This window comes from Passer montanus, unplaced genomic scaffold (assembly GCF_014805655.1).
Source record: "Passer montanus isolate IOZ18808 unplaced genomic scaffold, ASM1480565v1 scaffold57, whole genome shotgun sequence".
NCBI lineage: Eukaryota > Metazoa > Chordata > Aves > Passeriformes > Passeridae > Passer > Passer montanus.
This window is the reverse complement of record NW_024370705.1, coordinates 2,664,044-2,678,995: the sequence shown is the minus strand read 5'-3', so window position 1 is coordinate 2,678,995 and position 14,952 is coordinate 2,664,044. Positions and strand designations below refer to the sequence as shown.

Here is a 14,952-nt window from a genome sequence, read left to right as displayed (position 1 = left end):
GCTGTTTCCTTTTAATTTTGTTTCTCCTAGAAAGGGAAAAATGTTGAGCGCGTTTTGATTTTCACCATTTGAAAAATTGTATTTTAAAGAGTATAAAGTGTGCCAATTAATGCTTAAGAGCTTAGTATTTCTAGACTTTGCTTTATTCTGAAAGATGTATTCTCTGTTTGGGAGTCTGGTTGTTGAGAATCCTGTGCTTGCTGCCTTGTCACATTCCAGGCAGCTTTTGTGGCCAACAGTAGTTTCAGGAACAGTCATATGAGGTTAGACAAAAAGTCCATCAAACAAGTACCTCATGTCGTAAAATTCCCTAGAAAAGAGCTTGAAAGCAAGGCAAGGATATATGGTGAGGGTGGCTTTTCCCCTGCCTCTGTCCTGGTTTCTAGTGGTCTGTAGCTTAGTATTTTGAGCTAGAAATTGTATTTTGATAATGTTGGATTGATTTTTGTTCTCCTTTGATTTGAGCTTTTTGTTCTGAATTTGTCCACCAGAAAATATTTTATCACTCTGTTGAAGGATATTTTACTAACTTCCTGGTATTTGGTGTTTTAATTATCTAAGAATTGCCTTCATTTTTATGCATAAGCAACCTTACAGTCAAAATTGAAAGTTTTACACTATGATGTTTTACTGCGCTTTAATTGAATTTTTTTTTCTCCTTAGTACTGAAAGATTAAGAATTTTTGAGGGCAAAGAGAAGTTTCAATACTTATTTTCCTTATATGAGGAGTTAAAGTTCCATTTCAGTTTACTGACTCTGCACTCACATTTTTCAGCATTCTTGCGTAGACACATGACTTGTCAAATATGTACTTTTTAAACTGAAGGAATCTTTAACAGTAGAAATTTTGGCTGTGCAGACTTCTGGGCCAGCTGTTTTAAAGCTGCTTCTTCCCTTTCTTTCAGACTAAGAGTAACGATGACCTCTTAGCAGGGATGGCTGGTGGTGGTGGAGTGACAATGACCAACGGTGTCAAGGCCAAGAAGAGCTCTTGTGTACCAACAGCATCTTCAGCTCCAGGGACAACCATGAGCAGTCTGGAAAACAAACCCAAAACTATTGCAGGTAAATGAATATAGTGATTGTTAAAGGTGGAAGTTGGAGGCTTTTTATTTTCATTTAATGTTTTGAGGAGCCAGGCTGCCTACTGAAGTGCTCAGTAATGCCATGGTCAAATCACACACCTTCTGAACTCTTTTCCTGTTTTTAATAATGTAATTGCTTCTTTGGAGAGTGTTCCTTTTAGGTTTTTTTTTTCAGTACTGACTATGCAACTATTATATAAGATGAAATAATATAATTAATTAGAGAATCATAGATTTTTCTAAAATTGTCTGTTTAAAAAACCCATGATGCAAGCACTAAATCTCTAAGATGAATTGTTACAATGAACATTTTGGATGTTTTGTATTGCTTTATAGAAATAAAGTGAGAGGGCTTTCAGAAACTGTTCAAAAAAGTGAAATCATTTAGTGTGCTATTGATATGGATTGAAATAGGTCTTGCCTTCCATTGCTGTGTTTTGATTCAGTAATGCTTGCAAAGCTGCAAAACACCTGGAAATAAAGGAGTAATGATCTATCTTTATTTCTATGCAATGAGATGAAAATACAGAAAACAGAAAATGCTGACTGTTGGGTCAATGCTTACTTCCAGTATTTTCCATTAAATGTATTTAGCAGTGTGATTCAGGAAATCAGCCACTGGTTGCTGATACAAAGCACTCAGCCTGCTGTGACAGATACAGTATTTTAAATCCATATTCCTAACTTTCCAAAAACATACAGGTACAAGTTCCACGGCTAAGCGTAGCACTTCATCTGGAAACAAAGAGTCCAGCTCTTCTAGAGAGAGGATCCGGGACCGTTCCCGTTTGAGCCAGAGCAAGAAGCTGCCTGTGGCAGGGCAGGGGCCCAGCGACGCGGGGCTGGCAAAGCGCTCCCGCAGCCGCGCCGGCGCCGAGGCCGACGTCCGCATGAGCAAGTCCAAGTCAGACAACCAGATCAGTGACAGGGCTGCGCTGGAAGCAAAGGTGAATGATCTGCTGACATTAGCAAAAACTAAAGATGTGGAAATCTTGCATCTGAGAAATGAATTGAGGGACATGCGTGCTCAGCTGGGACTCAACGAAGATCATCTTGAGGGGGATGAAAAATCTGAAGAGAAAGAAGCCATTGTTGTCCATCAGCCAACTGATGTAGAGTCTACGCTGCTCCAGTTACAGGAACAAAACACTGCCATCAGAGAAGAGCTCAACCAGCTGAAGAATGAGAACCGAATGTTAAAAGACAGACTAAATGCTTTGGGCTTTTCTTTGGAGCAAAGGCTGGACAACTCTGAAAAGCTCTTTGGCTATCAGTCTTTGAGTCCAGAGATTACAGCTGGCAACCACAGTGATGGTGGGGGCACTCTGACATCTTCAGTGGAAGGTTCTGCTCCTGGATCAATGGAAGACTTGTTAAGTCAGGATGAAAACACTCTCATGGACAACCAACACAGTAATTCCATGGATAATTTAGACAGTGAGTGCAGTGAGGTTTATCAGCCACTGACATCAAGTGATGATGCCTTAGATGCTCCATCATCTTCAGAATCTGAAGGAGTACCGAGCATAGAAAGGTCTAGGAAGGGAAGCAGTGGCAATGCAAGTGAAGTGTCCGTAGCTTGCCTGACAGAACGGATCCATCAGATGGAAGAGAATCAGCACAGTACAGCTGAGGAGCTCCAAGCCACGCTTCAAGAGCTTGCAGATCTGCAACAAATAACACAAGAGCTGAACAGCGAGAATGAAAGACTTGGAGAGGAGAAGGTGATCCTGATGGAGTCTTTGTGCCAGCAGAGTGACAAGCTGGAGCACTTCAGCCGTCAGATCGAGTATTTCCGGTCCCTTTTGGATGAGCACCATATTTCCTATGGAATTGATGAGGACATGAAGAGCGGGCGCTACATGGAGCTGGAGCAGCGCTACATGGAGCTGGCGGAGAACGCGCGCTTCGAGCGGGAGCAGCTGCTGGGGGTTCAGCAGCACTTGAGCAACACTTTGAAGATGGCAGAACAAGACAACAAGGAGGCCCAAGAAATGATAGGGGCATTAAAAGAAAGGAATCACCACATGGAACGGATTATTGAGTCAGAGCAGAAGAGCAAAACAGCTCTGGCGTCTACCTTAGAGGAGTACAAAGCCACAGTAGCCAGTGACCAGATTGAGATGAACAGGCTGAAAGCTCAGCTGGAGCATGAAAAGCAGAGAGTGGCTGAGTTGTATTCCATACACAACTCTGGAGATAAATCAGATATTCAAGACCTGCTGGAGAGTGTCAGGCTGGATAAGGAAAAAGCAGAGGCCTTGGCCAGCGGTCTGCAGGAGGAGCTGGCACACACGCGCAACGATGCCAATCGATTGCAAGATGCCATTGCTAAGGTACTGCTTAAAATACCAATTCTAACATCCCATGTACACAATGACCTATTGGCCTCTGCAGTTCTTTCAGAAGTCAAAGATTAATTATGAGCTTAATTGGATTGCAGTAGTGTTAGGACTGATTACTTTCTCTTGACTTTTGTTATGAAAATGATGTCAGCATTTGAAAAAATTATATGGATACATTGAGCTACAGGGTGACTGTTGTGTTACTTTTTGAAAATATTAAAACTCCCTAACTTATTTCAGTGTCCAAACTTAATCAGTGTTTAAGATACTGTAATAATTTAATGCTTAAATTTCACCCTTTCTACAAGACTTTATGTGCTGATTAGGTTTTGGATCAAAATGTTTCTTTCCAGTTCTGACACAAATATTTCTAAATTAAGCAGTAGCTATGTCCAGTAAAAGTATTTACTATAATTTAATATAAAAGCAAGAATCACACAATTTATTCAATAACTTTACATATGCATTTAAAGGTATATCTTCCTGAAGAGACAATTTATGCCAAATGTAATGTGTGAGCTATATATTAGCTGCAAATCAACATGTTAGTCATGATCACAAGCCTGTTAGAATCAACCTTAATTTGGAGTGAAAAACATACTAAGATGATTTTAATAATTAAAGTTGGAGAGTGCTATTAAAATAAAAACCACTGAAGCAGATGACTTAAAAGCAGGGTATTTTGTCTGTTAAAGTTGGTGCCTGCCAGCACTGCCCACCCTAAGCCACAACCTATTTTCTCTTGTTTTTCTGACACCCTGTTTTTGCTGTTGGGTTAATGTTCCTGTGCCACTGATCCCAGCCTGTTGCTTATGTTACAGTTTTATGAGGCAGGATAAAAAAACCTCTTCCCCTGCTTCTGAAAGAGAGAAGTCAAACACTTCTTCCCTTCACTGTTTTGGGTTTTTTTTTCAATTTAATAGTTTGACAGACTCCTCTGAGAACTGCTTCAACTCCCTAACACACCTCACACACAAATGTCACACTTGCTTAAGGAAATCACTCATCACACAGGTCCAGCAAGCACTAAAGTTGATGCATAAGAGATCAGGCTTTTTCTCTTTTGGCAAGAGAAATGAAGGGTAAAGAGTTTAACATTTCCCCTCCACCCTGTCCCTTTTCCATGGCAGCTGGATGTTAGATTGGATCAGCTGCTCATGAAACCTCAGCCTTGGTACAGTGGTGGTGTTGCTTCACTTGTGTGCAGAGCACTGCTCTGAGAGTAGCTGGGAATGCTCATATATCCAGCCTGGGAATAAAAAAATTTTGGCCCAGGAAAAGAGTTGCACTAGAACCATATATAGGCAAAGGCTTACATTTCTGCTGTGTTTGTCTGATTGCAGAAATAGATTGTAAGTGTGGTAGTTACAAAACAAAAAGTATGTTTAATATGCAACTGAGATATACTCTGTATACTCTTCTTTAGGTTGAAGATGAATATCGAGTGTTCCAAGAAGAAGCCAAGAAACAAATTGAGGATCTCAATGTGACTCTAGAAAAGCTTCGGACTGAACTGGATGAAAAAGAGACTGAGAGGAGTGACATGAAAGAAACCATCTTTGAGTTGGAGGATGAAGTAGAGCAGCACCGTGCTGTGAAGCTTCATGACAATCTTATCATATCTGATTTGGAGAGTAAGTATTATGCATTTCTCTTGAGAGAAAGGATAATTTAAGGAAAGCTCAAGTAGAACACTCTAATATTGAAAATATTTTTACTTGTCTTTTGTATGTCTGAATTCAAGTCAGACTAGGTTTTGCAGAATCCTTACACACAGGGGAAGAAAAAAATCAAGTTGGCTTAGCTTTTCCAGACCCACTTAGTAGCTGGTGTGGGAATAAAACCTGTGAATAGAGAACAAATATGAAATCTGCTAATACTGTTTTCAAGTTGTTCTTCAAAGTAGAAAAACATGTGGTAGAAAACATGTTTACTGTCTACCTGTCTAGCTGTCTGTGCCTTAGTTCCCTCTCTGATCTTGGAGACCTGCTCAGACATTCCTACCACGGGCTGGAATTCTGCAATTAGTCTCCATTAATTAAGAACACGGGCAACTCTACCCTGGCAAGCTGTATTTGCACAGTGCTACTTAGAGGATTCACATACCTGTTAGTCTTCCATGTTATTCAAAGATGAAACAAGATAGCAGAAAACCCAAAGCATGATCCCTTCTAACAACAAGGGGAATATTCATAGAAAGGGTTTTTAATTGGTCTGCTATCAAGAAAAGTTGGTGTCTTAAGCAAGCTAAATTGTTTATTCAACCTCAGTATCTTCAGACATGGCTGTGAGTGTTGTTTCCCTAAGCAACCCTTTTTTATCTTGAAAGGCAATCACTAATTCTCTTTACAAAATAGTTTTAAGTTTTTATTCTAATTTTTTTCCCTTTCTATGATAAAAGACAGTCATTTTGGAGCAAAAACTCAAAAAGGTTGAACAGTTTTGTTTTGTTTTGTGCATTAACTGAAATACACTCGTGCAGGGAACAGTACTGTGGTCAAGTGGATATTTGGTATCTGCCTAGCAATTCCTCATTACAAGGCAGCTCTGATTTTTAGATGCTTCTGCTTTGTGGGTACAAACCAGCTGTCAGATATTTAATTTCGACTGGTGAAAATTCAGGCAGACAAACCTCTGCCAGGGGAAAAATTCTCAACAAAAATTTTAATAGTCTTTGTTATTCATTGGTCTTGGAAAATCCATGTGGACCAGCCAATGTCCTGACGTGATCCTTTGGGGAAGCAAGCTGTTCTAGTTGTATGCTGGAAGGAGAGTGGCATCTAGTGGCAGTAAGAGAGGATGGCACCCAAAGAGTTGTATAAACTTTAAAAAGTGCATTTTTGCTGACAACTTGAAAATTGTGTTGATTTTAGGTTCATAGTTAAACCTCTTACAGGAATTTTTTCATGGTGGTCTCTAAGTAGTGACAGCAGAAAACTTTGTGAAAAATCTGGGACTTAGAGGTAGTGCATGCAGCATTTAAAAGATAGAATTTTAAATACAAAATGGAAAATTATAACTTTAAAATTTTACTAAAGACAGACTTCACACTTAGGAGAAAGGTGCCTCATAAATGAGGTGGTAAGTGTTCATTCCATTTAATGATTAATCAACACAAATAGTAATGTAGAAATGGGAAACATTCCAAGCACTTAGGGCATGCTTCACTGTGGGCCTTTCAAACACCAAAAAGAGGCACAAGGAACCTACAATGGAACATTTTTCACAGTAATCTGAGTATTGAACTGTCACATTTGAGCTGTTAATATGTCTGCCTGCAGAAACAGGGATGTCTTTGGTGTGTGCAGCAGGATGCAAATTGCATTGATGAAAAGCACACAGTGTGTTGCTGACATGCATCCAGATGTGCTGAGAGCTGCAGTCACTGCAGCTGAGCTGGTCTCTGCTGGGATGAGGATTTTAAGCACAGTTCTTAAAGGGCCTGCAGGGGAAACCTAGTGGGGAGCAGCTGAGGGCACCTGGTTTGTTCAGCTGGAGGACACTGAGGGGGACCTCGCTGTGCTCTTCAGTCCCTGCCCTCTGTGACTGGTGACAGGACTTGAGGAAATGGCTGCAGCTAAGTCAGGGCAGGTTTAGGTTGGATAGCAGGAAAAGTTTCTTCACCCTGAGAGTGGTTGGGCACTGGAACAGGATCCCCAGGATGGTGGTCATGACCCCAAGGGTGCCAGAGCTCAAGGAGTGTTTGGACAATGCTCTCAGGCACAGGGTGGGATTGTTGGGGTGACCTGTGCAGGGCCAGGATTGTTATGATCCTGATAGATCCCTTCCAACTAAGGATATTCTATGATTCTATTGCATGTAAAAAGTCTAAAAAATATTAAAACAATCTGTGTTTTATATCCTCCCTGCTGTGCTGAGCTGAAACAGGCAGTGGGGAAGGCTGACACTGCACTAGATGGCGTGTTCCCTCTGGCTTTCACTTCTGACTCCCAAAAACTTGCAGTAGTCAGGTAGCCCAGCTGTCACATGAGTCATCTGCAGTAACTAAGTGGGAAACAGAAACCTGTTATTCTCCCAAGCAGTTCATAAGAGTTTGTGGGGAATTTTTTTCCAGAAAAGTTTGACTCCTGATGTGCAGAAAAGATGTATTTGTAGGTTAGCTTACTGCTTCTCAGAGGTTTCTTCTGAAGCACAAAGGTAATCATTGCTTGTTCTCAGCACAGGTACATGTAGGTTCTCCTAGCCTGTAACTGTAAGTCAGTAAATTTTTAGGACAAGTGTAGGTGAGTTAGAAGGTGGATATATTTAATGTTCAGTGAATAGTTCTTTTATGGAGCTGACAGTGTTAGTTTTAATTCTGCTATATTTCATTTGAAAAGGATCTTGACAGCAGTTATGAAATGAAATGTTTGCTTTACCATATTTAGGCCTTTTCTAACAAAGTGTTGGAAAAGTCAATAGGATGTTCATTTTTTGTACTTTTTCTTTTTTTACATTTTTAGTTGGGGCTTTTTTATGGCTAATGGTGGACCCTTAAGTCACCTTTCTTGCTGTGTAGATATATTGTCTGACATGATGAGCTCAAAAGCAAGATTGGTCTACAAATTGCCTGAGCTTTGGTATTTGTACCCAGTGCCTCTTCCTTACAGAGGAAGCTGTAGTTCTTCTACTACTCTGTGTATTTGTGGTTGTGTTGGGATAGCCATTTCTATGCTAGAATCAAGATGCTCTCCCAGTATAAGGCATGCCTGTGTGATCAGTACAAAACCTGTGAGAGTGTCCATGGTGGAATTGCCTGTGTCAGAATGACTTGATTTAGTGTCCCTTCCCAGGAATTGTCATGGCTTTTTTTCTGAAACTACTGCATGTGTCTAAATATTGTTAGTATTTTCCCCCAGAAACTATCAAAATGATACAATTGAATGTTGATACTCATTTTTATTTCACAGTGATAAATTCTAACTGCTAGTTATATTATAATTAGTAAAAATTGCAGATACAGAACATCGTGATACCTTTTCTCTGGTAGCCTTACAAAAGTCTTCTTCCACCCTCAGCTCTAGCTGTAAAGGTTTTCTTTACTATTTGTAGTCTGCAGAACATCGTGATACCTTTTCTCTGGTAGCCTTACAAAAGTCTTCTTCCCACCCTCAGCCCTAGCTGTAAAGGTTTTCTTTACCATTTGTAGTCTGCATGTCCCAAAATCTTTTTTTTTTTTTCCTGCCTCTTAGGCAGAGGCAAGACCTTGTTAAACTCTGGCTTAAATCTATACCATTTTCTGAAATGTAGATGTAATTGGATCCTGCAGTCAAACACGAGTTTGCTGATTTGCCATTTTTAATTATCCTATTCATTCATCAGAAGAGTCTCCTTGTTCTTCATTTACCCTAATATGTAGTTACTTTTTCTTTTACCTCAGTCTCTTTGTTGTCTGTGATCATTAAAGAAGGAGACTGGATTATGGTAGAAGTACCTGTCCTACCATACTGAAAATTCAGGCAGTGGAGGTGGAAAGGGTTTGTGTGTGTGTGTTAGAGAAGAATGTGGAGTTTGCAAGGATGCAGAAAGGAAAGGTGCCACATGGCAGCCTCTGCGTATTTTGACCACTGGAGTTTTCAGGCTGCAGTTGGTGGAAGAGGTGAAATCACTTATTTCAGTCATAATTTCTCACTGCATTTCAAATTCAGTTGCAGTTAGGTGGGGGGTATTTTTAGTCTCCTTGGTTGACTGGGGAGGAGAGAGAGCACTGTTTCCAACAACTGCAGTAAACTGCTCTGTATTATTTATGTACCTGCAGAATATTCAGACCATTGTGTTTTACTTCAAAGCATAAATACACTAAAATTTAATGGTGCGTTTCATAACTCACAGAAGCTCAAAACAATGGCACTACACAAGCTTTAACTGTGGGTACATTTGTGGTTTCTGGTTTGTGGTTATTTTTAGATAGCTTGCTTTTAGTAGTGCTGCAAATTCTGTTTTTAAAAACATTTTTTCTTTGAACTGTTTTAAAAGCGAAGATGAACATCAGCTTGATTTGTTCCAAAATGTATTTCAAGAAAAAGGTGGGGGGAGCAAGTTTTATAACTTTGGCCTAAAGCTGGCCTCCTAGTTCTGAATTTAGCTCAAACAAATTGTGTATCAAGAGACAAGCTAAAAATTGGAAGGCTTTGCTCAAGTATTATGGTAGCATGAGATTTGAGTGGCCCACCCTGTAGGCTTATCTTCAAAGCTTAAAGATCAGCTGGGTGCAACTTAAAATGGGCAGTCTTACAAGGAGGAGAGAAATACAGAAGTATTGGTCTGGGTTTTATATTCCAACTTGGAAAGGTTATTGTGTTTTCAGGCCAGATGAGGTTTGTATGATTCTTGTTAAGAAATTAACTGTGACTTAAAAAGTCCCTGTACCTGGGGCTGTTGAGGAAGGTTTTGTGTATTGAACAGCCTAAATGTATTAGACACCTTCAGTCATGTTGTGGAAAGAGCATTGCTAATACACAGGAAAAATATTTGTTTCCAGCAGGTGTTGGGAAAATGAACCTGAACAAAAAAAAGCATTTAGTCAGTTTCTCCATAATTTTTGCAGTTTTTACAGTCACACAATGCTATAGAAATAAAACATCCTAAAATCCAAGGATCAGTGAAGTGACACACTGATTAGAAATTTATGCTGCTTCATTAGTTGCTCAGTTTTCAGAATGGAGTAATCAATCACATTGTCTTTGTGTATTGAATAAAGGCACAAATGAGTAATAATTGCAGTAGCCAGTCTGTCAGACGCCACACACGCTGCTGCTGGTGGGGCTGTGCACCCTGTGTGCTCCTGCTGACAGATTTAGGGACCCTCTCTCTCGTAACACGAGGCTGTTTGGCCTTTTGCTGTAAATATAGCTTGCTTGGACCTCAAATAGTAGCTTGGTAGACAAGAATGTCAGAATCTTGGGGACATGAGTTCAGTTTTATCCCTGTGGAAGGCAGGGCTGTGAGTGTTATGTCAGCTGCTTAGTGGCAGGAATTAAATTGTGAATCAAAAGGCTTCCTGTAGCTGCAGCTTATGTTTGAGGAGGAGAAACCCCCAGACATCCATGTTTTTAGGGTCCTTTCATGTTAAATTGTCTGCCTTGTTTACTTACTCTTTGTTATTGCTTTGTTGTTTTAGTTTTGTGATTTGGGATTTGTATAAGAATTGAGTTTGCTTATGCTGCTCCCCTTACCAGCCACAGAGGAGAGTGTTGTACCTATTAACACCCTCTGGCAAATGATTCCTTTTCATACTATGTTTTTTCAGATGTCTTTGGTTATAAAAATGTCTTCTTTGAGTAAGTCTTCAAAAACATGTGCAGGTCTTTTCAGTTACTCATTTTTAAGTAAATAAATCCCTGACTAAGATCTTACAGGAAAATTAACTTTTTTTTTCCAGATACAGTTAAAAAACTTCAGGATCAAAAACATGACATGGAAAGAGAGATCAAGAATCTTCACAGGAGACTCCGGGTAGGTAAAAATCGAAAAAGTCAATAAATTGTCAGCTTAGAATGTCTTAAGACTAGCTTATGAAATTTGTGAAAAGATAATATCATTAGATACAATGCCAATAAAACTATTATTTCTGAAAGACAGGCATCATGGGAATTTATTTACTAACCTACAGATACTAAACAATACTAAAAATTTCTCAGTGTCACAAAGATATTATTTTGGGCTTAGTAGAAAATGTTCCTGTGTATTTTAATGTGGAGTTTAATATTAAATATTTTTCTCCTCCACTTTCAACATTTTATTTGTCTCCAGAAAAGAAATTAATGACTTTCAAAGTCTAGTTATTTCCAGCAAAACCTCTTCCATTTATCTTGTGAGTTAGGTTGTGCCTAACAAATGCCTCTGTCGTTCCTGTAAATAATTTCCTTTAACAGCATAGGAAAACGATGAATTCTAAGGACAACTTTTATTGTTAACTTCCACATTGGTGCTTCCAGGAGGAGTCAGCAGAATGGCGTCAGTTCCAGGCAGACCTGCAGACTGCCGTGGTCATTGCCAATGACATCAAGTCCGAGGCCCAGGAGGAGATCGGGGACCTGAAGCGCAGATTGCACGAGGCACAGGAGAAGAACGAGAAGCTCACCAAGGAGCTGGAGGAGATCAAGTCACGCAAGTATGCCAGTGACAGCAGGGACACGTGGTCCCTTTTGCAGGGGAGGTGCAGCTTTGGAAATGCTGGTTCTTATTTATTGAGGCTCCAGAAGTTTGTAAATCCTCTCGCTGTGGGGATCTGTGTTTCAGCAAGCTGCTTTATGCAGCTTTCAGCATTTTACAACAGCAATATCTGTTTCTTTATACTGTATACTTAATCCACCCAGGGTTTTACAAAACCAAGGTGAAATGGAGGATTTTTCCAGTTTAACAGCTAAAAATGATTTGGCTTCCCACAGTGTGAAAAACAAGCAGTGTTGGCTTTTCTGTACCATCATTAATATTTCTTTATTAGCAGTCAAGGCTTTTGGTGTGGTTAAAAACACAGCTGGGTTTTACCTGAGAAGAAACCTTCATCTAGTTCCGCGTGTAACTTATGCTGTTTTCTTTCCACTGATAATTAGAGGTGCTTTCTATATAAAAACAAAAATAATCCAAATTGTGATGTGTTGTGGCTTCAATGAGGTGCTCCAGATATTTAGAAGCTGAGTTATTTGTCTTTCAGAATTAATAAAGTCCTCAAATAGGAACATCTTGGACAGAACCATTTGAAACCTGACTACCTTGTCTCTAGGGGTCAGATCTGTACATAGCTTACAGTAATGATGCTCGTGATGTGTATATTTAAAACAATTGTTTTCTGCATGGATGGGAATTTGGTGAGATTTACATTATATTTAGCCCAGCATCTGGTAGGATAGGAGATCCTTTCACAGGCTGTGAAACTTGGAGAAAAGCTAATGCTGCCTAAAGATGTATACTGGAAACATGTTCTTACCTCCTTAATATTAAATTGTTTTCCATTTATTCAGGTGGAACAAATTTCTGTCCTCTGAGATGATTATTTTTATGTGGAATGATGAAATCCTGAAGTCTCAATTTTTTCCATCCATGTGTGTGAGATAGGAGTAGGAATTAAGCCTTATATCAAATATTGATTTGATAGACTTTTTTTACCAGATGCTGAGCTCTGTTGCTGACAAGTAGTAAGAAATTACAGTGAAAAATTGGGTTGATAACCTATTTCTGAATTAAGTGGAAAGAAAACTAGGTTAATGTAATGACCCATTTGGACCATAGATTTTACTTCAATTTGTGTTGATTTTTTTAAGCCTTTGCATGTTGAAATGTTTTTTAAATGCCCTAAATGAGCAGCACATTGACTTCAGGCAGGAAGAAGAGCGCGGTCGAGTGTACAATTACATGAATGCAGTGGAGAGAGATCTGGCAGCTCTGAGACAAGGCATGGGCCTGAGCCGCAGGTCCTCCACCTCCTCAGAGCCAACTCCCACTGTGAAAACTCTCATCAAGTCCTTCGACAGTGCCTCCTCCCAAGGTGAGTCCCAGCAGCCAGGGCAGCAGCTGCCCCTCTGCCTCTGGTCATCTGATGGCTCAGAGGCAAACTGCTTTATCCTGTCCTGACCTCCCAGTGATGGCTGCAGCAAACCAACCCAAACTGGATTGCAGAACAGATTGTTCACTGCAGTTAAGTGCAAGCATCCTTTTTTGTCTTGTCTTTATTTTTCTCTTTGCTGTCGCATTGCCAGTGACTCATATGCTGGATGCTTTGATTCAGTGCTCCTGTATATTAGAAATACATAAACACATATGACACACGTAATTATAGCTGGGAGCACAGCTGATTTCAGCCTGATTATTAAAATGTGAACTTAATGTTCCAAATTAAGCATTTTGAAAGCCATGTAATAGCTAGAGCTGAGTTTATTTCTTTTAATAACTTATATCTTATACTCAGAGCACTGATGACAGTTAAAAGTAAGATCCAGCCAGTATCACCTATTGAAGTATATGGGAGATATTTTCTAAAATGAAAGGAGTCTTGATACAGTGGACTTTGCTATGATTCTGATTGTGGGAAGAAGTGGTGTTCTTCTCCATAGGTGACCAGAACAAGGAGTCCAAGTAATTATTCTGAAATGAGAAACACTTGGGTTTCACCTTTAACTGCATATGAAACCTTGTGTGGATTAAAGTATTTCCCTTGCCAGGTCTTTGGGTTTTGACTTTCATGTCCAACAAAATCACAATAAGTTTCATAGAAAAAGGCTTGGTCTGAAGCAGACTAAGTTAGCAGAGCCAGTGCAGTACTGTGCATAGCAAAGCTGCTGTCCACTGCTTAGAACCAGGAGGTTTAAGATATACAACCATTTCCATTATTTAACCATTCTGTAAATGCTTCTATTTTCATGCTTGCTCGTTTTCTTCACAGGTATTTACAGTTTTTTACTTTTCTACTGTTAATTTGAAAGGTTTTTTTAGTATGTTACTGTAGGAAGGAGCTTTCTTGCCAGAGTTAGTTTAGTTAAATGATAAAACCCTTTTCCCTTCTTTGGAATCTTTTATTTGAAGATAATATCTGCCTTCTACCTCAGCATTCATGTCTAATCATTTTGTTAAATCATCAGATCACTGATTCACCAATTTAGAATTTTTCTGTTTTCATACATTTGTAAAAATGTTACTTGTTTAATCCCAAAATTTAAGATATATAATAAACTAGTGCTCGTGGACTTGGATTAGAAGCTAGAAAGGAGAAGCAGGTGATATAGTTAATCTTTCTTGTATTATGAGCAGAGCCAGGAGCCTGCTGCTATCTCTTTAATTGTCTGAAGATCAGAGAACTAGTAATGCCATGATTTACATCTGCCAAGGTAATAGTATCCTGCACCTTAGCCTTGTCCACCCCCAGCCAGCTCAGGCTTTTACCTTGGATGATAGAAAGACAGCAAATGAAGGTAATTGCAGGGGAGTAAATGTGTAGGCATACTTTCAAATGACTTTTCAGTCAATTGCTAATTGAAATTCTGAGAGTGTGATCTGGTAAAACTGGTAATGTAAAGTACAAGGTGAGGGTTGGCTTTAGCAGTCTCCTGTTGCACTGCAGAACAGTGTCATGCTCACCATGGCTTCCTTTCCATGTTCCTCCTAGTTCCAAGCCCTGCTGCTGCCACAATTCCTCGCACTCCCCTGAGTCCAAGTCCTATGAAAACTCCCCCAGCTGCTGCTGTATCCCCTATGCAGGTGGGTGTTTTATGACTGCACTTAATCCTTCTGAGTGAAGAAGATTGTGTGAAACCACAGGTGGTAACATAGAAATATTGGCTGACTTGCTGGGGAAATAATGATAAAATGTTGCCTTAAGTAAGTAATTACTAAACTGTTCAGTCTAACAAGTCTTTCACTGAGAACCACGTTGGAAACTTGGAAATTCTTGTTAAATATTCGCAATCATTGCTATTCCTGTGCTATTAAAAAGCGTGAGAGGAAGACTTTATTTGCATTCCTCAGTTTTAGAGCTCAGTTTGTCAGTTCTTAGTCCTGTGCCTGGCAGGGAAACAGCAGTAATCCC

At 39.7% G+C, this 14,952-nt stretch overlaps 1 protein-coding gene across 2 annotated transcripts in view; it reads left to right on the top strand.

Annotated features, from left to right (window-relative positions):
* The window catches only part of SPECC1L (sperm antigen with calponin homology and coiled-coil domains 1 like), a 62,493-nt gene that overhangs the window by 17,491 nt on the left and 30,050 nt on the right, over nucleotides 1-14,952 (top strand). For both annotated transcript variants that reach the window (XM_039725832.1, XM_039725831.1), the window contains exons 3-9: nucleotides 907-1,066; nucleotides 1,789-3,422; nucleotides 4,858-5,065; nucleotides 10,813-10,886; nucleotides 11,369-11,544; nucleotides 12,752-12,918; nucleotides 14,533-14,624. In XM_039725832.1, the coding sequence (XP_039581766.1) occupies nucleotides 907-1,066; nucleotides 1,789-3,422; nucleotides 4,858-5,065; nucleotides 10,813-10,886; nucleotides 11,369-11,544; nucleotides 12,752-12,918; nucleotides 14,533-14,624 (2,511 nt within the window). The remainder of the gene's footprint in view (nucleotides 1-906; nucleotides 1,067-1,788; nucleotides 3,423-4,857; nucleotides 5,066-10,812; nucleotides 10,887-11,368; nucleotides 11,545-12,751; nucleotides 12,919-14,532; nucleotides 14,625-14,952) is intronic.